Source organism: Girardinichthys multiradiatus, chromosome 14 (assembly GCF_021462225.1).
Source record: "Girardinichthys multiradiatus isolate DD_20200921_A chromosome 14, DD_fGirMul_XY1, whole genome shotgun sequence".
NCBI lineage: Eukaryota > Metazoa > Chordata > Actinopteri > Cyprinodontiformes > Goodeidae > Girardinichthys > Girardinichthys multiradiatus.
In genome coordinates this window covers 983,894-1,005,693 of record NC_061807.1, presented here as the reverse complement: position 1 = coordinate 1,005,693, position 21,800 = coordinate 983,894, and the positions used below count along the sequence as shown (strand labels likewise).

General features: G+C 40.5%; 1 protein-coding gene across 1 annotated transcript; it reads left to right on the top strand.

Moving 5' to 3' along the window:
- Positions 1–220: 220 nt before the first annotated feature.
- Positions 221–21,373, top strand: LOC124880954 (L-amino-acid oxidase-like). Its single transcript, XM_047386409.1, has 7 exons — positions 221–251; positions 6,190–6,416; positions 6,721–6,833; positions 8,229–8,430; positions 15,783–15,851; positions 20,023–20,159; positions 20,575–21,373. Exons 1-7 carry the CDS (start codon positions 221–223, stop codon positions 21,371–21,373), a joined length of 1,578 nt encoding a protein of 525 aa, XP_047242365.1.
- The last annotated feature ends 427 nt before the right edge of the window (positions 21,374–21,800 follow it).

Genomic DNA, 21,800 nt, shown 5'->3' with positions numbered 1-21,800 from the left:
AATAAAAGTATCAAAATAAAAATCTGGAACTATTGTGTTACCGCTAAGATTAATGACTGTAAACACTAGAACTGCTTTGGTTAGATTAATCAGCTGTATGGGATATATATAATGTGGTAAAGTTAATGGTAAACTGGCATTGTGGCACAATTTCGTACGACAACTTCTTTTAACACGGATATGTTTGTATTATATCAGAGGAAACAAGACATTGGCAAAAATGGATCCAGCACTTGTGAAACTGTCTCCATGTGAGTATTATGCCCCTTTTTTATTTGACCTTGCAGATAAACAAGTTGAGAATTTTAAGTTACAAAAACAGAAATATCTTTACCAGTGTCTTAAACAATATGTGATTGAATCAGTTGTATAGTTTGTATATTTCTAGACATTTCAAGACAATTCAAACTCTAAAACCTGAACTTTTATTTGGCATCCGTTTTATTTTTTTTTCTAGAAAAGACAGTATGTTTTATAAAAAGGAATTTTTACATGAATATATACTTTTTGTGATAGAGCACACTATACTGCAGGGGTGGGCAATTACTTTTCCAAAGGGGTCAAAGGAAAAAATTAAATATATACAAATATAAAACAATATTAAACAAACACACTGTTAAGAAATCTCAGGTTTTGCAATGTTTAGTCATCATAACATAAGATAGCAGCATCAACTTACACTGATAACTAACACTGAGGCAAACATGTCAAACTGTCAAACACTTCATCAAGCAAGCAAGGAGCAAAAAAAAAAAAAAAAAATACACTGTTTAACATAAAACAAAATTGTTTACAAAATATAAATTTTTACAGCATTTATGAAATAGCATCATATCTTTATTAACTAGTTTTCAAAAAACTGCATCCTACAACCTTGTGTAAAAAAAACAATAACTGCACCAATTTATTTATGAAATGTTACCAACAATTTACCTTAATATTGTAAGTGTTTAGTGAAATCTAGCATGTTTTGAGCTTGAATAAGTGCACTGAAGTCAGGTTGAATGTCTGTGGTGGATTATATGGTGGTTTGAAGGACAGGACAGTAGTGATGATCACTAAGAGAGGATCTGGATCTCCGTTTACTGAGAATGTTTGTTAATTTCTTCAAACCCCAGTACTGGGGAAAGAATTTAACTTTCTGTTTTTCCACATTCTATGTTCCCTTGGTTAAACATTAACATGTGGATGACAATAGATGAAAAGTGAAACGAGCTCTGGCATTACCGAACAGCAAAACTCTGCACACACACGGAATACATTCACAACAATTTCTAAAGTGTAGCAATTAATTAACAAAATAATTAAACTCCAAGTCAAATTATTTCATTATTTTCAAGTTATATTATTTCAATGAACAAACTGTTTACTTGGCTAAAACATATAAACTAAAACTAACAAGCAAATTGAAAGAATAAGGAAAAAAAATGAACTATATACAAATGAAGGAACAAGGGAATCAATAAAAATCGTTAAAAACCATGACCAATAAAATGATACAATATTACCGTTAAGTGTTACATATGTTTGAGAACCAAGATTTATCTTAAAGAACCTGGAAATGAGGTTAAGTTAGTCTTGGAACCAACTAAGAACAATAATTGGTATACCTCCAAACAACCAATTGCAATGCCAAATCAGAAGATTAGATAAAAAATTATTTTAATAAAATAATATTTCAACAACTGATTTGGTGAATAAAAAATACCTTCTGGAAAATTAACTCTCAATGTTGTTTAATTAGCTGTTCTTATTTAGTAGAATAATATGTCGATTGAGAATAAATACAATTTCTGGATCAGTGATTCTTTATGGTGTTTAGTTAGGAATCACATGGGGTAATGGGTAAAGTGGCGATTAGGAACGTCAATTGATTCTCATAATATGCCAACGAGTCGTGTGTAAACACTTCACTGGCACTAGTATAATGCATAAAGACTAGGCAATTTGACTGGGCTACAAATGCAGCGTCAGAAGAATGTTCTTTGAAAGAGCCTGAGGGGTAAAAACCAAGAAGCAGCAAACTCAGTTTTAGTTTTGGTGCTTGTATTAAAGTGACTGGTGCAGATAACAATACAATAAACAAAAAATGGATTGAGTGACAAAGCTCAATTCAAAGTCCATCAATATAAGTTCATGATTCTAGCTCGCCATCTATGAATCCAGGTGAAGAATCTTGTCCAAAAAAAAAACCCGACCTAAAAGGTCAGAACATACATTAAAGATTTAATTCCATTTAAACATTCAATGCATGAATAAATTTATACAAATTACATACAGAATGCAATCATTAAAAGTCACTACATTTTTTATTTCTAAAGTCCCATGTTTGTTATATGACTAAATCATGATTTAAATAGTAACTCGTGTAAATCAGAAACATGTTTCAAGTCAATCAAGCTAAAGTGCACTTTCAATAATACTAAACTGACACTGAATGACCAAAGTCACTCAATATCACATTCAATATCACATTTAGTAGGACAATAAAATATTGCACAACATTAAGTTTTAATTAAGTGTAACTATATTCTTTTCCATCAGCATACAAAACCTCATTGCCGTTCCAAAGTCAATAAAAAAAAAAATACCATAACATACATGAAATGTAACTAGGACACCAAACAACAATTGTGATGCACATATTAAACCTTCATCTATAATTCGGCTTCCATCACACATCAACAGAAACTTGCTTTACCTTTTCAATGGAGTAAGGGTGACTTAACTTCATGCACAGCGGAATGGCTATTTACAGCACCATACCAATGGAGTTTGGAAGATAAATCGCCGCCAGTTCTAGTAAAACAACAGTTCGGTAAATAATGACACGGTCAATTTAAGCATAAAACAATATCGCTACAATGTACTAAAGGACTCACCATGCCATTGAGTTTGTATAAAGCGCAGATTTTACAATCTGTTCGAGACACGCCAACAGTGCACGCCACAGCCACAGTGAAGACTGACCCGGAAGTTTCCTATGACCCGTGACATTAAGGAAGCTGAACAGAAAGGGTTTGGCCACGGAAAAGTTAGTCATCTGACTAAACACGGGTTACACTAGCATCAGACTTTAGCCGTTGTAGCTAACAAAGGAAAGCTTATAGCTTGTTCACTACTTATTTAAAGTCAAACATGTACCTGGAACATTATGGCCGATCTGGGTTTAAAACCACCTGTTAAAAAAAGTTTGTCTAAACTTTAAAACACAATATAGAAATAACTAGCTTCAAGGCTGAGAGACCTGTTCACATTAGCTAAGCAGATAGCCTGCTAGCCCTTAAAACAACCTAGCTTTCACACCACAAACAAATCAAAACATTATGAAATACACAATCTTTAGAATATTTCATCCAAAACTAATTATGTCTGCCCAAACACTGCCTCTTACGTGAACGGTTCTGAAGAAGGAGGTCCAAAGGGTGCTGGTTTGGGAAGCAAAGTCAATCTGGTCCTGCCAAGTGGCATGCAGTGCCCTTAACATAAATGAATACTTTTAGAGGCGATTAGCTGATAGTGTGACTCCCTACAGTGTTGGCATGTGAGTAAGTGAGAATGTTACCCTCTAACTGATTTGAAAGAAACTTCAACTTTCTCATTAAAGCTGTCACTAAGCTGTACCTTTCATGAGCAAAGAGGTCTTTGCCTTGTGGCCTAATATTTAGCTCATTCTTTAGTGTAGTCATATCAACAGCCAAGGCCAGATGCGCCATCCAGTGTGCATCTGAGAGCTCTAGGAAGTCCTTGTCTTTCTTTTCACAAAAAGCTCTGCTTGCTCTTAGATCCCATACTTTTTTAGGCACCTTGCCCAGGCTGACCCATCTCACAGTAGTCTGGTAGCCTATGTTACTATGTTCACTGTCATGCTCCTTCAACAGTGAAACAAACTGGCTGTGATTCAGTGTTCTTGCCCTGATGAAATTAACTATTTAATTACAACATCAACAACATGACTAATTTTTAGCATTGACTTGCACAACATTTTCTGATGATATACAGTGCAAAAATATACTTTTCTGGGCTCTGTTCTGGGTTAATTTTAGTCAAATTATTTTGTATATGCTTCAAAAATCCCACATTTTTCCCCGTCAAATTTAGACAGCCATCAATTGTAACACTGACTAGAATGTCCCATTTTAGTCCCAGGATGTCCATGGATGCATTTCCCTCAGTAAATATATCACTACCTATTGTAGTGCTTTTCTTTAGCCTCAGAGCTGCCAGCTCCTCCATAATCTCAATGTTTCATTAATCCACATACAAAGAAAAGTAACTGGGCTGTATCATGGACATCCCAACTGTTGTCCAGAGCAAAAAAAAACCTTTTTAAAATCATCGATTTTCTTTTACAGCTGAAGCAGAAAATTCCATGCGAGTGAGACACATTTACAAACTCGTCTTTTTCTCAGGCTAAATTAGCGCTTCATACACGATCAAGCAGTCTTGATAAACTCCCCATCAGAGAATATCTTATATCTTGCAATTTTGTGGGACATTACAATGCTGGTCCTGACTGCTGCATCCCGGACAAGTGGAGTTTTGTAGAAAAATCTTTGTTGCTTTCGTAGTTTAGCTAGCAAATCTTCTGATGCTCATGCCAGCAACAGAAAATCACGTTCTTGAACATCCATGTTTTCCCTTAAAAATGTTTTTTCAAATTGTAATTCTTAAAACACCTCTATATGTTCTTCACACGCTAAGCACATAGCTTTATGGTAGATTTCTGCAAAGAAATATTTAGAAGTCCATGACTTTTTAAAAACTCTGCATCAGTTTCTCTTTATTTTAGTGTTAGCTGACATATTTAAGTGCTAGGTGTCAGGAAGTGGCTCTTGGAGTAGGACCCAAAAGCAGACAGGCATGCAGCAGCACAGCAGTGAGTTGAAAATTAGGTTTAATAAATAAAAACTTACAACTTGGTCTGATATAACTGGAAGCAGACAAATGAGGATGTATGGCATGGCAGGATACTCCTGCAAGGGGTAACAGAACAGAGGAGTAAGGCATGGCACAGGTGGACCTGATTATGAAGCTGATTATGGTTTGACAGTAGCAGGGAGTGGTAACCAGAACATTACTGGAACTGAAGAGAGATCCAAGGACACATTCCAGCCAAAGGACTCATGGAGGAGTTTAAATATTTATTTACAACAATAATAAATAAAGGTGACTTCAGGCATTTATGTTCATCGGCGTCTGGGGAAAGAAAAAGAGAGTTAGCGACGGTGGTAGAAATCTCTGGTCGTATGGTGATCAGACAGGTTGCTCAGACAGGTTGCTTACTGGGCTCAGGGGTAGGTGAGGGCTGAAAGGGAGACCAATGATCCTCATAGCAACTGATTCATGTGTTTGAAGGTGTGGGAGCCAAATGGTTTTTAGAGGTCCTTGGCTAGCTTGCACAGAGTCTAAGAGTGGACAAGCAGATCGTGGCTGGGGGAGAAGGAGCTGTTTGTTAAGTCCAAAAAGTTTTTGAGAGGTCTTTGTTTTCTGTCAAAGGGATTCTTGTAGACAGGGCAGCAACCAAACTTTACCTGAGAGACACAGAAAGCAGCAGATGGCGAACTTACAGGACTAACAGGGAAAAACATGGAACTAGATACAACTATCAAGGAACAAGGCTCACAAGGAATCAGAGGCTTGAGTCTACCAGCAAGGTTGACCATCAGGCAAAGACTAGTTAGCAAACGGCTCCTTAAATCTCCAGCAGCCCGGATTAGATGATTGCTGTCAGAAGCCTGCAGTTACTCATCAGCAAAGATCCTCAATTTTGGAGCGAACTCAGACTCCACCCAAAAAACACTTACACACCAAAAACCCACTAAGATCAAAACACTACCAGCAAAACAAGATCAGACGAAAAACCCAAAACGAAACTCAAACATCTACAAATCATGACAGCTATGAGCTAATCTCAACACATTTTCTGAGGCACTTAAGTTGTGGCTTTCAAAATGAAAGCCATATCGTTGCATTTCCTGTAGCAAAGTAATAAGATTTAGACTTTTATTATTAACTCACGCAGGCTGGTTAGAGGTAGTAAGCGGGCCTCCTTTGCTCTGTGGGACTTAAAATGCCCAGGTCTGCTCTAATGTCATGGTCTGGGTTTTATCTCATCATATCATTGAGCTGCACAACACATGGTTTACAGCTTTAATTGGCTTTTTCTTGCTTATTTTGAATCTTCAGTGGTCTTTGGCTTGATGCTGCTGCTGACACTGCACCAAAGCCACTCTTCTGCTGACAGCTTGAGGGACGCTCTGGACGACTGTTTGAAGGACAATGACTATGATAAACTGATGGGCATTGCCAAAAATGGCCTCCCAAAGATACAAAAACGTCATCATGTTGCTATTGTTGGAGCTGGTATGGCTGGACTGACAGCAGCAAAACTACTGCGAGATGCAGGACATAAGGTACAATTACCAGTTGAAAGTGTTAACAATATTATGGGCAAATTCAAAGTAATAAAGGAGCTCCCTGCCTCCGCTGGTTATACTGTGTGGTAAAATCTGAAGTTTGAATTAACTATACAGGAGATTTGGGTTTAAAAACAATTTCAAACACTTATTAAGTGAAACTCAGCAACATTGCATTTTAAAAGTAAAACTGGTGTTTTTGTAGAAATGTTATTTGTTTAATGTTAGTCCCTAAGATCTATAGCTAAAGAAAAAAATTCCAAACAAACAAGCCTCTTTATTTATTTTTTATATAAACAAGGTCACCATAATAGAGGCCAGCGAACGTGTTGGTGGACGAGTGGAAACATACAGGAATTATGAGGAGGGCTGGCATGCAGAAATTGGGGCCATGAGGATCCCAAGTTTTCACTCGTAAGTTTCATATATTAACATGATTGATTGCCTCCCTGGTAAGGCCTACGCCAGGGTATTGGAGAGGAGAGTCCGACCGATAGTCGAACCTCGGCTTCAGGAGGAACAGTGTGGTTTTCGTCCCAGCCGTGGAACACTGGACCAGCTCTATACCCTCTACAGGGTGCTCGAGGGTTCATGGGAGTTTGCCCAACCGGTTCACATGTGTTCTGTGGACCTGGAGAAGGCATTCGACTGTGTCCCTCGTGATGCCCTGTGGAGGGTGCTCCAGGAGTATGGAATTGGGGGCCCTTTATTAGGGGCCATCCGGTCCCTGTATGAGCGGAGCAGGAGTTTGGTCCGCATTGCCGGCCCTAAGTCGGACCTGTTCCCAGTGCATGTTGGACTCTGGCAGGGCTGCCCTTTGTCGCCGGTCCTGTTCATAACTTTTATGGACAGGATTTCTAGACGCAGCCAAGGGCCGGAGGGGGTCTGGTTTGGGGACCAGAGGATTTCGTCTCTTCTTTTTGCGGATGACGTGGTCCTGCTGGCCCCCTCTAGCCCAGACCTACAGCATGCGCTGTGGCGGTTCGCAGCCGAGTGTGAAGCGGCTGGGATGAGGATCAGCTCCTCCAAGTCCGAGACCATGGTACTCGACCAGAAAAGGGTGGCTTGTCCTCTTCAGGTTGGAGGGGAGTTCCTGCCTCAAGTGGAGGAGTTTAAGTATCTCGGGGTCTTGTTCACGAGTGAGGGAAGAATGGAGCGGGAGATCGACAGACGGATCGGTGCGGCTGCCACAGTAATGGGGGCGCTGTGCCGGTCCATTGTGGTGAAGAGAGAGCTGAGCCGAAAAGCAAAGCTCTCAATTTACTGGTCGGTCTACGTTCCTACTCTCACCTATGGCCATGAACTTTAGGTCATGACCGAAAGAACGAGATCACGGATACAAGCGGCTGAAATGAGCTTCCTCTGTAGGGTGGCCGGGCACTCCCTTAGAGATAGGGTGAGGAGCTCGGCCATCCGGGAGGGGCTCGGAGTAGAGCCGCTGCTCCTCCACATCGAGAGGAGCCAGTTGAGGTTGGCTCGGGCATCTATACCGCATGCCTCCTGGACCCCTTCCTCGGGAGGTGTTCCAGGCACGTCCCACCGGGAGGAGGCCCAGGGGACGGCCCAGGACACGCTGGAGGGACTATGTCTCTCGGCTGGCCTGGGAACGCCTTGGGCTCCCCCTGGAGGAACTGGAGGAGGTGTCTGGAGAGAGGGACGTCTGGGCGTCTCTGCTGAGTCTGCTGCCCCCGCAACCTGGTCCTGGATAAGCGGAAGACGACGAACGAACGAACATGATTGATTGCGTTTACAAATAAAACATTTGAAATCACAAGCCACCATAGTTTCTAACAATAATTTTTTTAACAGCATTGTCCTTACCTTTGCTAAAAAGCTGGGCGTGGAGCTCAGGGACTTCATCATGGATGACAATAACACATATTACATGGTTAATGGCGTGAAGAGAAGGAATTATGAAGTGAAAGAAAATCCTGACATTCTCAAATATGACGTGAACGAGAATGAGAGAGGGAAGTCAGCCGAAAAACTGCTACTACAAAGTCTGCATGAGGTACGTGGAAAAGAAAACAAAGAATGAGGTCTGTAATGCCTCATTATGTAATAATGTAAGAATTAGGACAAAATGTAATATAACGTCACTAAAACCTAATTTTGTAGTAATCAGTGCAAAATGTAATGAAATACATGAACACATTTTTTAATAGTTTCTGCTGCATTATGTAATAACATTATAACATTTTTCAGTGTTTTTTTACAAAATGCGGTGGTTCCTCTTTTTTAAAAATGAAATTATAATAATGTGGCACATTATGCAATAATCACGAACAAGCCTCTGTGTTCATCCTTGTTAATATACATTTATTAACTGACAGGCGAGGGATCCTATACAGTTAAATCTTTGAAACTCTGTTCAAAAAATGCCAAACTTGTGGTTTTGTAGTTGCTTATTCAGCTTGGTTGCCAAGGCAGGAACATGAAGACACAAACTATTTTTCCATGCAAGGAGGTGGGCATCTGCTCTCCACCTCATGTCACGTCTCCTCACAATTCAATAGAAACACCTGTTTTCCGTGAGGTGCATCATATTCCAGAATTAACTTTTTTAAAATCTTGCAGAAAGTACATTCATAGAAGGCCAGTGTATTATTTTCATATTTTATTAGTGGAACAACTTATGCTAATTTCAAGCACAATTAATACCATAATGTAGTGATTAATAACACTGAATAATATTTAGCTATTCGGTCTTATTATAATTATTTAAATGAAGTGAAAAACAAGCTCAACATACAGTCTAACAAAACAATAATTTAAAGTATGTGATATATAAGTAAACAGCTCAGTTTGAAGGTGCAAAAATCCTTATGAGGAAGCATTGATGAAAATACCATTAAACATTTCCTTCACTTTAAGCGAACCAGAGCTTACAAAACAACTATAGTGTAAAAAAATGTTTTGTTTTAACTAGCGACCTAAATATGAGCACAGGTGATTGCATTATCTCCTCCAAAAAATTTCTTTAAATTGACCATAGCCCACACATTTAAGCAGGACCCAGGACATTATCCACTAGTCGTTTTTGTTGATTATCTCCTTGATTCTGATTGCAAGACTACTATTGTGTCCAGCTGATTTGTAGAGCCTCATCAGAATCAGAATCAGCTTTACTGCCAAGTTCGTACATACAACAAACAAGGAATTTGACTCCAGTACACTTTTCTGTGTGATATATTCTGCATATATCTTTATTTACATAAATACACATAAACAATATACAAATATACAAAGGTGGATTTGCGACTTCAGTATGAGGTTGTTTGGTACTCTATTAAATGTTCATCAGAGAAACACCCTGCGGGAAGAAACTGTCTCTGTATCAGCTGGTTTTAGTGAACAGTGCTCTGTAGTGATGCCCTGAAGGTAAAACTCTAAACAGTTTATGTGCATGGTGTGTGGGGTCTGCAGAGATTTTAGAAGCTCTTTTCCTGACCCTTGACCTGTATAAGTCCTGGATGGAGGGAAGGTCAGCCCTGATTATTCTTTCTGCAGACCTGATTATTTGTTGCAGTCTGGAACTGTCCTGTTTTGTGGATGAGCCAAACCACACTGAGATGGATGAGGACAGGACAGACTGAATGATGGCAGTGTAGAAGATGACCAGCAGCTCCTGTGGAAGGTTGTACTTCCTGAGTTGCCTCAGTCTCTGCTGGACCTTCTTCCGAACATTGTCTGTGTGTGAGGACCATCTCAGGTCCTCAGAGATGATGGTTCAAAGGAACCTGAAGTGGTCCACAGCTGCTACGGTGTTGTTGAGGATGGTGAGGGGGGTGTATGGGGATAGTGTTCTCCGAAAGTCCACCACCATTTCCACAGTCTTGAGGGGATTGAGTTCCAGGTAGTTCTGACAACACCAGTGTTCACCTCCTGTCTGTATGCGGACTCATCACCATCCTGGATCAGACCAATGACAGTGGTGTCATCTGCAAACTTCAGGAGTTTAATGGACGAATCCGCTGAGGTGCAGTCATTTGTGTATAGGGAGAAGAGGAGTGGGGATAGAACACACCCCTGGTGGGCACCAGTACTTATTGATCTGGTGCGGGAGAAGATGCTCCCCAGTCTCACCTGCTGCTGTCTCTCCGTCAGGAAGCTGTTGATCCACTGACAAGTGGAGGCTGGGACGTTGAGCTGGGTGAGCTTCTGGTGGAGGATGTCTGGTATGATGGTGTTGAAGACCGAGTTGAAGTCTACAAACAGGATCCTGGCATATGTCCCTGGACGGTCGAGCTGTTGCAGGATGAAGTGTAGACCTAAGTTGACAGCATCATCTGCCGACCTGTTTGCTCGGTAAGCAAACTGCAGTGGGTCCAGCAGGGGAAATGTGATGTCTTTCAGGTGCTTCAACACCAGCCGCTCAAAGGATTTCATGACCACAGACGTCAGGGCTACAGGCCTGTGGTCATTTAATCCTAGGATGGTGGGTTTCTTGAGCACTGGGATGATGGTGGATCGTTTGAAGCAGGAGGGGACCTCACACGTCTCCAGTGACTTGTTGAAGATCCGGGTGAAGATCGGGGCGAGTGGATTTGAACAGACTTTCAGGCATGATGGGGAGACGTTATCATGAGACTGATGACATTGTCATTGTAATTGTTTAAGTCAAGACTTTCAGCCAAGGCTTCCCTGAGGTAAATATGTGGATGGAATTTTGATGCAAGATTTTTAAAAATATGTAAAACCCTGTTGAATACCCCATGCATCGTCATGTCAGCTTCAGGGGTTAACTTCACAATAAATGACACTTGATAGAACATCACTGGGATTCTGTCTGGCAAGGCATCACCTTGGACTTCATCAAGTAGGGCATTTGTTTGGGCTTCTTCAGGGAGATGTTCATACTCTGTGGTTTTGTCCAGTATTGGATACTCATTTTCATGTTCCTGGTGTGATTCTGTCTCCAATACAATTTCTTGCTGAGCTTCCTTTATATTTTCAATTATAGTACAGACTGACCCTTCCAGACTTAGGTAATGGTCCCCATGTCCTTCTGCAATGTGGCCAAGCACTAACAATGACAATTCCTCTGAATAAATGTTAGATTGAGAAATTATTAAAGAGGCACCCATTCCTAAAGTGGAGATGATAAGAAATTGAAAATTTCAGCAGCCCTTTGTAGAGTTATGTAATCACCAAAAGGTCCCATATTGTGACATTTGATCTAAGTATGCATCCCAGTCATTCCCATCTGCAAACTGTGATAAATGTATTCCACTGCTGGTAGATGGGCTAGACCTGAGATCTTGAACAATGTCATTCTTTAGAGAAGCTGATGATCTAAAAATCCCCAGTGAAGCAAGCTGGTCACCCATGGCACTGAACTGGCAGATTCCATCTGGAGCTGGGTCAAGCCGTACCCTCGGTATTTTGAGTCGAAAATGAGTCGATGTTTCAAGACGGGGCAATTTGCTTGAGGGTGGCTCACAGTTTATTTTCTGACACTGGATGGGGAACCCACCAATGAGTGTGTTATTCTGTTACTTTTTCTCCCATAGTACACCTGAAATAGAGACATCCAACTTAAGACTTTTTTAACATCTTCATTCAGCACTTTGGAATAAACTGGCAGATGCTTATCCCAGTTCACATCTCACCGATAACAACTCACAAGGCTACATTTTTTCCTGAGCACTCTATGGATCCTCCCTACTTTTTCTTGACTCTGGGGATGGTATGGTGATCTCTCAATTATTCTTACATGCATGATTTGTCAGAATCACCTTTCTCACTACTCCTTTAAACTCTCTTCCTTGATCATGAACTCGAGGTGGGCCGTGTTGATTATTGATGTCATGACAATGCTTTGCAATCTCTATGCTTATCTTACTCTTTAATGCTGCCAGCCATGTATAGATACTGAAGATATCAAGTACAATTAGTATGTATCGATATGTTTGACCCTTTGGGTAATTTTCAATTTACCCATATCAAGGAGGCAGTGGTGGATGCTGGTCTTTCAAGGAGGGGAAGCTCAATTTCAAGATCGCTTATTCGCTCATTTCGCTCTCAATCAAAAAGGGATTCAGCCTCAGACAGATCATCCAATCATCATGCAGAAGCTGAGCGTCCGGGCCAACCGAGGCCAGCCCACTGCCCCACAGACCCCCAGAGAAGCTGAGCGTCCGATGGGCGGGACAAGCCCAGCATTTTTGCTTCGCTATTGAACTCACTGTTTAAAGCACTGTGAAGCTGCGGGAATGAGTGACAGGAAAGCTGCTTCGTTACCAGCGATAAAAAGCTGATTATGAACAAATGTTGAGTGGGTTGTAGCACATATTTAGTCAATGACATGTACACACAACAGTATATATTTGATCACTTATTTTTTGACAATTTAGGGGAAGCTGAGCTTCCCTTGCAGTCTTAGAGCAATCGCCACTGCAAGGAGGTCAATCTGATGCCAGTCCTTCCAGTACTTCTTTAGCCCTAATAGGTTTTGGAAGGGGTTTATTTCCAAATCTGGCCTTGTGGAGTTGATACCTTTTAGATCTGTCCAGGATTTTTTTTAACCTTCCTTTCACTGATTCCAGAGTACTGGTAATTTATCTGCTTATTAAGCTTTCTTGTGCCAGACCCTTTGGTTTGATCCAGGACTTCTTTCACAACACCAGCCAATTTTGACATGACAGCAGCTGGCTTCCTGCCACACAATAATTCTTCTCCATCCTGACTTAGAGAATAGAGATGTCTATTTCTCCAGAACCGCACTAACACATTTTTTGGTTCATTGAGAAGGACATTAAACTCTCTCCTTAGTTGTTGGAGTATTACATTGTAGACTTCTTCAGTCATTGCCTGGTGGTCTCTATGTCCCATGCATAAGACCCAAAAGGTACAGATCACTGCAATGGTCTGTCAGAGACAGAAAACCATTTTTTGTATTTTTGAGTTACCAGGAATATAAAATTGAACTGTTTAAAAACCTTAGATTGCGTCTGATAGACGCAGACGGTTTGTATCAGCTTCAGTATTCCTATCAATAATAATATAACACAGAGTAAAGAAAAATATGTTTTACGAAGCTGAAATAAAAAATTTTGCAGTATGAATGGCGTGACCACATTGCCATTGCTAACATTAGCATGCCTTTAAAGTTTTCCACATTTTATTTACAATACCAGAGATGACAGTAACCTGTCAACTGCTTGTTGTTAATAAAAAAAAAACATTAAACTATAAGAAAACCCATCTTACTCAGAGCAGTGTGTGAATGCAAATGTATCCACTACGACAGCAAAAACATGAACTTGCCAACGATGCCACACCAGGCCAATGTCAATGCTTGACAGAAGGGGGCACTTCTCTATTAATGTGTGGTGTTAGAGCACGGCTCTTTCTTGCACCCCAAATGTTCATTACAAAAGTTAAATGTCCTGTCCCTATAGAAAGCACAGCCAGTTGTTATTATTGAGCATGCATTTGTGCGCGTTCCAAGACAAGTCAGTTACTGATGCTGGGGTTCTAAGAAGTGCATGGTGGCTTTCCTAAACAAACATGTTCATTTTTGAGTATGGACTTGTGAATGACCCTGTTACTATCTGTGAGGTGGATAATTTTCCATTAACAACTGGATAACATGGGAAATCAGATTGTCCTAAACTTTGTCTCCAGGTCGCTTGTGATTTAAAGACGCTCGCCGTGGTGCTGAACATGTGATTGCTTGTAGGGTGATTTGCTGATAACAATTTGACTAACAAACTATCTTTGGGTTGTTCGGCAAGAGAAAAAAAAATCCTACGTGGAGGGAGGCTTCCAACATACACATAGTTGAATATTTAAGTCAAGGGAATTGTCTTAGTTCTGTTTAATATTCAACTGATAGATTAAATGCTTCTGAGAAAAATTCAGCTTTTTTGTTTTTACAGTATGGGTAGCCATTGTTCTGATATAACCATGCATTCTTCCATGCATGGTTTACGTGTCTTGGTGTTCCTGCCTTGGCAACCAAGCTTAAAAAGCCACTAAATGACCAAAGGTTTGGCATTTATTGAACAGATTTCAAAGATTTAAATGTCTAGGATCTTTTACATGACAGTTAAATAAATGTATACTGAACACTAAGACTTGTTTGTGATCGCTTATTGCATAATGCGCCGCATTATTACATTATCATTTAAAAACAAAAAAGAACCACCACCTTTTCTAAAAAACACTGCAAAATGTTATAATGTTATTACATAATGCAGCAGAAACTTACAAATGTGTTCTGGGATTTCTTTACATTTTGTGGCGATTATTACAAAATGTGGTTTTAATAATGCTTTATCACATTTTGAAGTCCTAATTTATTACCCTATTATATTTTGTGGTGATATTACATATTGTGGCGTTACAAGATCAAAGAATGAAAGCTAGACTTCATTATCTTCTGTGTCAAAAGATGCAAAGGTTTCACAGGATGTGATTCTTCTCACAGTCTTATATCAGCAGTCCTGCAGACAATAAGGCCTCCTTAAAACCACATGGAGACCCACAACATAAAGTCTGGATGGTCCTCATGGTCTTGGAGTGGTTTTCTGAGGCTGTACAAGAATGAAGTGTGTTCCTTTGTGTGATTGAGCATGGGGGTTACCTGACTGTTTTGAGCATGTACAACACTTGGTGTTCAAGTTGTGGTGATTGACCATGATGGTTCTGTGGAAGCAGCCTACAAAACAGCAACATATTTATGAAGTACACTCCATGTGCACCTCTGTAGCTAGGTTGCCAAATAATTTGAAGTAGGACTGGCCTTGCTGACCTCAAAAATGGTTATTGTTGTTGTTTAGGAAAAGTCTTTGAAGACATTTGAGAATAAAAAAGGTTTAGATCACTTTTGAGTCGTTTAGATATTTGGACAATCCAATGTCCAGTGAGATATACTTGAATGCACCATAAAACCACAGCTGTTGGGAAATCCCCTCTGGTCACTACAGTCCCACTGTGTTGTTGCATCTCATACAGCTACTTTGCAGCATGTTGGACTGGTTGAATGCTGCTGGAAGCTGGATTTGGACTTTAACCAACTTTTTCCATTACCAGTAGGTCTAATGCTATGTTCAAGACAAGGCTTACATATTCAAATAGAGCAAAACAAAGGAGGGAGACAAATTACCGAGGCAGCCGCTGACCTCATGATAGCAGTCTGGACAACAGTTCTAGACTTCTCCAGAATGGATAGATTGGTAGTCCGTCCCTGAAAACATTGTCATATGGTGTGCCTTAAAATTGAATTACCATTATTGACCAATATCTGTTGATCTTGTGTCATATAAACTGAAGCAATCATGGATTATTTTAGTCGGAAGTTAAAAACCTACTGTTGTGTTCCTTCTGTTAAAGAAAGTGTTTCTATTGTTTTTGTAGGTTGAGAAGGAAATTAATGAATCTGGCTGTGAGAGGGCACTACAGAAATATGACCATTATTCTGTAAAGGTAAGGTATACTATGTTTTTAATATATGTTATATATGATAATATATGTTATAAAGCAAAGGTCCATGATGCTTAGAAATAAGGGGCACTCTTTTTTGCCTGAGGTGTTATGATGCTGTGTCAGAAATGAATCACATATGAAAACCCGCTTTTCATCTCAACCTGTAAACAGCATCAGTTATTCACAACCACAATGTTCTTGTTTAACTTCAGCGTGGCTGAAGTAAGAAAAGTCTTGGATTTGCAACACATTTCTCTTCAAAGACAACATAAGGTGATTCGGTTTTTAATGCTTTAAATAAATGAGCAGGGTATTCATGAAGCACTGCTATCTGCCCCATTTCCAGAGAAAAAGTTATGTTCTCTTGCTGGATCCTTGCAGCACAATATTACCATCTCCCAACAAACCTTCCACTTCAACGCTCTCATCTCACCTTCAGCGCAACTGCTGAGAAGGACAGAGATCCCTCACAGAACACGAAATACACTACAGGTCCTTCTCAAAATATTAGCATATTGTGATAAAGTTCATTATTTTCCATAATGTCATGATGAAAATTTAATATTCATATATTTTAGATTCATTGCACACTAACTGAAATATGTCAGGTCTTTTATTGTCTTAATACGGAAGATTTTGGCATACAGCTCATGAAAACCCAAAATTCCTATCTCACAAAATTAGCATATCATTAAAAGGGTCTCTAAACGAGCTATGAACCTAATCATCTGAATCAACGAGTTAACTCTAAACACCTGCAAAAGATTCCTGGGGCCTTTAAAACTCCCAGCCTGGTTCATCACTCAAAACCCCAATCATGGGTAAGACTGCCGACCTGACTGCTGTCCAGAAGGCCACTATTGACACCCTCAAGCAAGAGGGTAAGACACAGAAAGAAATTTCTGAACGAATAGGCTGTTCCCAGAGTGCTGTATCAAGGCACCTTAGTGGGAAGTCTGTGGGAAGGAAAAAGTGTGGCAGAAAACGCTGCACAACGAGAAGAGGTGACCGGACCCTGAGGAAGATTGTGGAGAAGGGCCAATTCCAGACCTTGGGGGACCTGCGGAAGCAGTGGACTGAGTCTGGAGTAGAAACATCCAGAGCCGCCGTGCACAGGCGTGTGCAGGAAATGGGCTACAGGTGCCGCATTCCCCAGGTCAAGCCACTTTTGAACCAGAAACAGCGGCAGAAGCGCCTGACCTGGGCTACAGAGAAGCAGCACTGGACTGTTGCTCAGTGGTCCAAAGTACTTTTTTCGGATGAAAGCAAATTCTGCATGTCATTCGGAAATCAAGGTGCCAGGGTCTGGAGGAAGACTGGGGAGAAGGAAATGCCAAAATGCCAGAAGTCCAGTGTCAAGTACCCACAGTCAGTGATGGTTTGGGGTGCCGTGTCAGCTGCTGGTGTTGGTCCACTGTGTTTTATCAAGGGCAGGGTCAATGCAGCTAGCTATCAGGAGATTTTGGAGCACTTCATGCTTCCATCTGCTGAAAAGCTTTATGGAGATGAAGATTTCATTTTTCAGCACGACCTGGCACCTGCTCACAGTGCCAAAACCACTGGTAAATGGTTTACTGACCATGGTATCACTGTGCTCAATTGGCCTGCCAACTCTCCTGACCTGAACCCCATAGAGAATCTGTGGGATATTGTGAAGAGAACGTTGAGAGACTCAAGACCCAACACTCTGGATGAGCTAAAGGCCGCTATCGAAGCATCCTGGGCCTCCATAAGACCTCAGCAGTGCCACAGGCTGATTGCCTCCATGCCACGCCGCATTGAAGCAGTCATTTCTGCCAAAGGATTCCCGACCAAGTATTGAGTGCATAACTGTACATGATTATTTGAAGGTTGACGTTTTTTGTATTAAAAACACTTTTATTTTATTGGTCGGATGAAATATGCTAATTTTGTGAGATAGGAATTTTGGGTTTTCATGAGCTGTATGCCAAAATCATCCGTATTAAGACAATAAAAGACCTGAAATATTTCAGTTAGTATGCAATGAATCTAAAATATATGAATGTTAAATTTTCATTATGACATTATGGAAAATAATGAACTTTATCACAATATGCTAATATTTTGAGAAGAACCTGTATATTGCCAAACGTATTGAGTCCCACCACCAAATCAATGAATTCCAGTGTTCCAATCACTTCCATGGCTGCCGGTCTATAAAGTTTTAGTGTAAAAAAACTGACCTTCTTGAACAGCTTTGGGATCAATTACAGCAGAGGCTGCAGTTCTGGTTTTTCATCTTTGAACTCACTCCTAAACCTTGGAAGATGTTTACAGTATAATTAAAATTATTGTTGCTGGCAACATTGGCTCCAACAATAAACTGGACTTTATTGATTAAGAATAAGAAGGCATCAAAGTTCAGCTACATGTAAAAGTAGACACACAAATACTTTTGGCAACATGGTGTATATTCTACCTCCTGTGGCATCACCATCCTGTTTTTATTTAAAGCTAGCAGTGCAACAGGTGGCAGTTTTCCCTTCTTTTTTCCCTTTAGCCCAAATTAACACCTTCTACAGGCATTCTTTCCAGGCAAACTGCACTGTTGAAACAACTTTGGTATTTGACAATGTCATGCAGTTTGCTCTGGCTGTGATTCATCAAAATATATAACTATGGATGACTTTCACCTAATGCATGAATTCCGGAACTGCCTCATTTATTTATTTCTAGAATTGCGGCGCTCAAGGTGGCAGCAGGTTGGAGTTGCTCTGTTACTTTATGTTCTGATTAATTGTTTTTAAGAGCTCAAATTCCTCCTGTGGTGGATAACATTTTTTTTTTTTTTACTGTTATCCTCTCCGGTATTGGATGCTGTGCAGCTGGAAGAATTTTTACTGATAATTTTTAAACTTCTGGACATTTGTTAAGATACATCACCATGGCAACAGGGAGCAGCTGATTAATATCTCAAAAGCTCAAATACTTCAACTAAAACCCCAAATCCCTGATGAGTTGAAAAGGAAGCACCGAGCAGAGCAGGAGCAAGGAGAAGAGAGAGAAGGAGGAAGTTCAAACCATCTCTTCCGTCAATTATGATGGGCCATGTGAGATCCTTGGATTACAAGTTGGATGAACTCCAAGCCCTACAAAGGACCCAGCCAGAGTACCGGGAATGCAGTATTATGTGTTTCACTGAGACATGGCTGCCGGATCATATCCCCGACTGCAGTGTCTCTCTGCCTGGCTTTCTAACCATACGAGCAGACAGAGATTTAAAGTGGAGCGGCAAACGTAAAGGAGGTGGACTGGCAGTACTTGTGAACAACAGATGGTGTAATCCAGGACATGTAACTGTGAAGTGTCTGTAACTGTGAAGTCCCGATATTGAACTGTTAGCAGTACGTTTTCGTCCATATTATTTACCCAGAGAGTTCACCTGTGTTATTTTGGCAACAGTTTACGTTCCACCATCAGCTCTTGGTGACACTGCACGTGATGCCATCTGCTTAGTTGTTGCTAAGCTACAGACACAACACCCCGATGCGTTTATGGCAATATCTGGTGATTTTAACCATGCTTCACTCTCTGCTACGCTTCCAATGTTTGAATAGTTTGTCAGCTGCTCCACCAGAGAAGATAAAACGTTGGATTTTTTTAATGCAAATGTCAAGGACTCATACATCTCTACAGCGAGACCTCCTCTAGGAAAATCAGATAACAATCTTGTTTTTCTCTGCTTGAAATATAAGCCCCTTGTTCAAAGGAAACAGGTAATAAAGAGGACTATGAGAAAGTGGTCACAGGAAGCTGAAGAAGTCCTGTGAGGTTGCTTCGGGACTACAGACTGGGACGCACTGTGCCAGCCACATGGAGAGGACATCAATGGCATGACTGAGTGTGTCACGGATTATATAAACTTCTGTGTGGATAACATCATCCCCACCAGAACCGTGAGATGCTTCCCTATTAACAAACCCTGGATCACCGGTGACCTAAAGAACATGTCATTTTTTCTGTCTTGCTTAACAAGACAGAAAGAGCCTTCAGTGAGGGAGACAGGGAATTATTGAGGAGTATACAGAGGGTAAAATGGGTAAAAATGATCAGCACAGAGTTTTTTTGTTTATTTAGTGAACCTATCTGCCTTTGCCTCCAGTTTTAGCAACATGTGCACTCTTAAGTTGGAACTATGTCTGTTTAACAGGAGTATCTGAAGGTGGTAGCAGGTCTGAGCCATGAAGCCATCAGGATGATTGGTGATCTCCTTAATGAGCAGAGCCTCATGTATACTGCTCTGAGTGAGATGCTCTATGACCAATCAGACGTCAATGACACCACCAAGTAAGGCTTGGCAGCTACTTAAGATCATAACATCAAGACTGTCAAACTTGATCTGCTTTATTTATTGAAGTTATTTTCTTACAGAAGTCTTAAACTACTGAAGTTTCACCGTGATGAGTAATACCTTTATTTAGAAAGTATAAAGAAACATTTGTTTGAGGTGGTCAAAACAGTTGATGGGTTTGTTAAAGGAAAACATGTTATTTGCTGTGTTGGAAAGAGCTGGTTTATGAATTTACTAGGTATTAACCCTGAACCCTACATCAATATCAGAATTTTGAATAAACTGCAGTTCTGTCTCGACATCTATGGGATCTTAGTTAAACTATGCCAAGGGTTATCATTACTGATAATAATGTTTGTTTATATAACATTGATGCATGTAATAACATCAGTTTATCTTTTCGATATGAAGGTACTATGAGATGACTAATGGGACTGACTGTCTACCTAATGCTTTCGCTCAAAGTCTCAAAGACATCATACTTCTGAAGTCTAAGGTTCGGCGTATCATCCAATCAGAGGGTGGTGTCACTGTACAATACCAGAAAGATCAGGTCTTTCCTTTGAAGATCCAATCTGATGCTGTCCTGGTCACAACCACAACCAAAGCAGTTCTTTTCATGGACTTTGAGCCACCTCTTTCCATAAAAAAGATGGTGGCCTTGAGGACAGTCCACTACGACAGCGCCACCAGAATTACCCTTACGTTCAGTGAGAAGTTCTGGGAGAAAGATGGGATCAAAGGAGGAAAGAGCATCACAGACCGACCCTCTCGTTTCATCTACTACCAGAGCCACAGCTTCCCAAAAAACGACACCATCGGTGTCATCCTGGCCTCCTACACCTGGTCTGATGATTCCCTCCTCTTCCTTGGTGCCAGTGATGAAGAGCTGAAGGAGGTGCTTCTGAGAGATTTGGCTGAGATCCATGGTGAGCATGTCCGCTCTCTCTGTACTGGTATAATGGTGAAGAAGTGGAGTCAGGATCCATACAGCCTTGGGGCCTTTGCTCTCTTCACACCTTATCAGCACTTGGAGTACGCTGACGAGCTCTTCAAGAGGGAAGGCAGGGTTCATTTTGCTGGTGAGCACACAGCCTTCCCTCATGGTTGGATCGAAGCATCTATGAAATCTGCAATCAGGGCAGCTGCAAATATTAATGCGGAGGCACTAATGGGTTCTGAGACAAATGAGGAGCGAGACGAGCTCTAAACCTGAGATAATGTTACTGTGATCAACAGTCTATTGTTCCTGCAGTGAATGAATACTGAATCCTTTTGTTCTTCTTTTCTGTCAGATAAAAACCTGGTAAAAGATGCAGCTTTGTCAAATATTCAATAACATTCGTAATGGCATTTTTTTTTCCCTTTTCCATGTTTGAATAAAATATACTGAGACTAAAATTAAATCCTGTTTTCACAGTATTTCATAATGTGCAAAATGTGTTTTATGACAGATTCTTTTCATGTTTTTCTTTCATTCATAACCGTTCTTTATACATTGAGTCTCATTGAGTTAATAGAGAGAGAGAGAGACCTGTTCAAGCCATTGTAGATTTTAAAATCAAATTTGCTGCAAACAGACTTAATTTAAATGTTACAATATAAGATACTTCAATTTAATATATAAAGCTGGACAG

Bases quoted from the DNA above. Each gene is read 5' to 3' on its own strand.
- LOC124880954 (XM_047386409.1), top strand. From the start codon at position 221: ATGGATCCAGCACTTGTGAAACTGTCTCCAT. The intron at 15,852-20,022 runs GTAAGGTATACT...TCTGTTTAACAG, and splicing joins ATGACCATTATTCTGTAAAG to GAGTATCTGAAGGTGGTAGC. The intron at 20,160-20,574 runs GTAAGGCTTGGC...TTCGATATGAAG, and splicing joins GACGTCAATGACACCACCAA to GTACTATGAGATGACTAATG.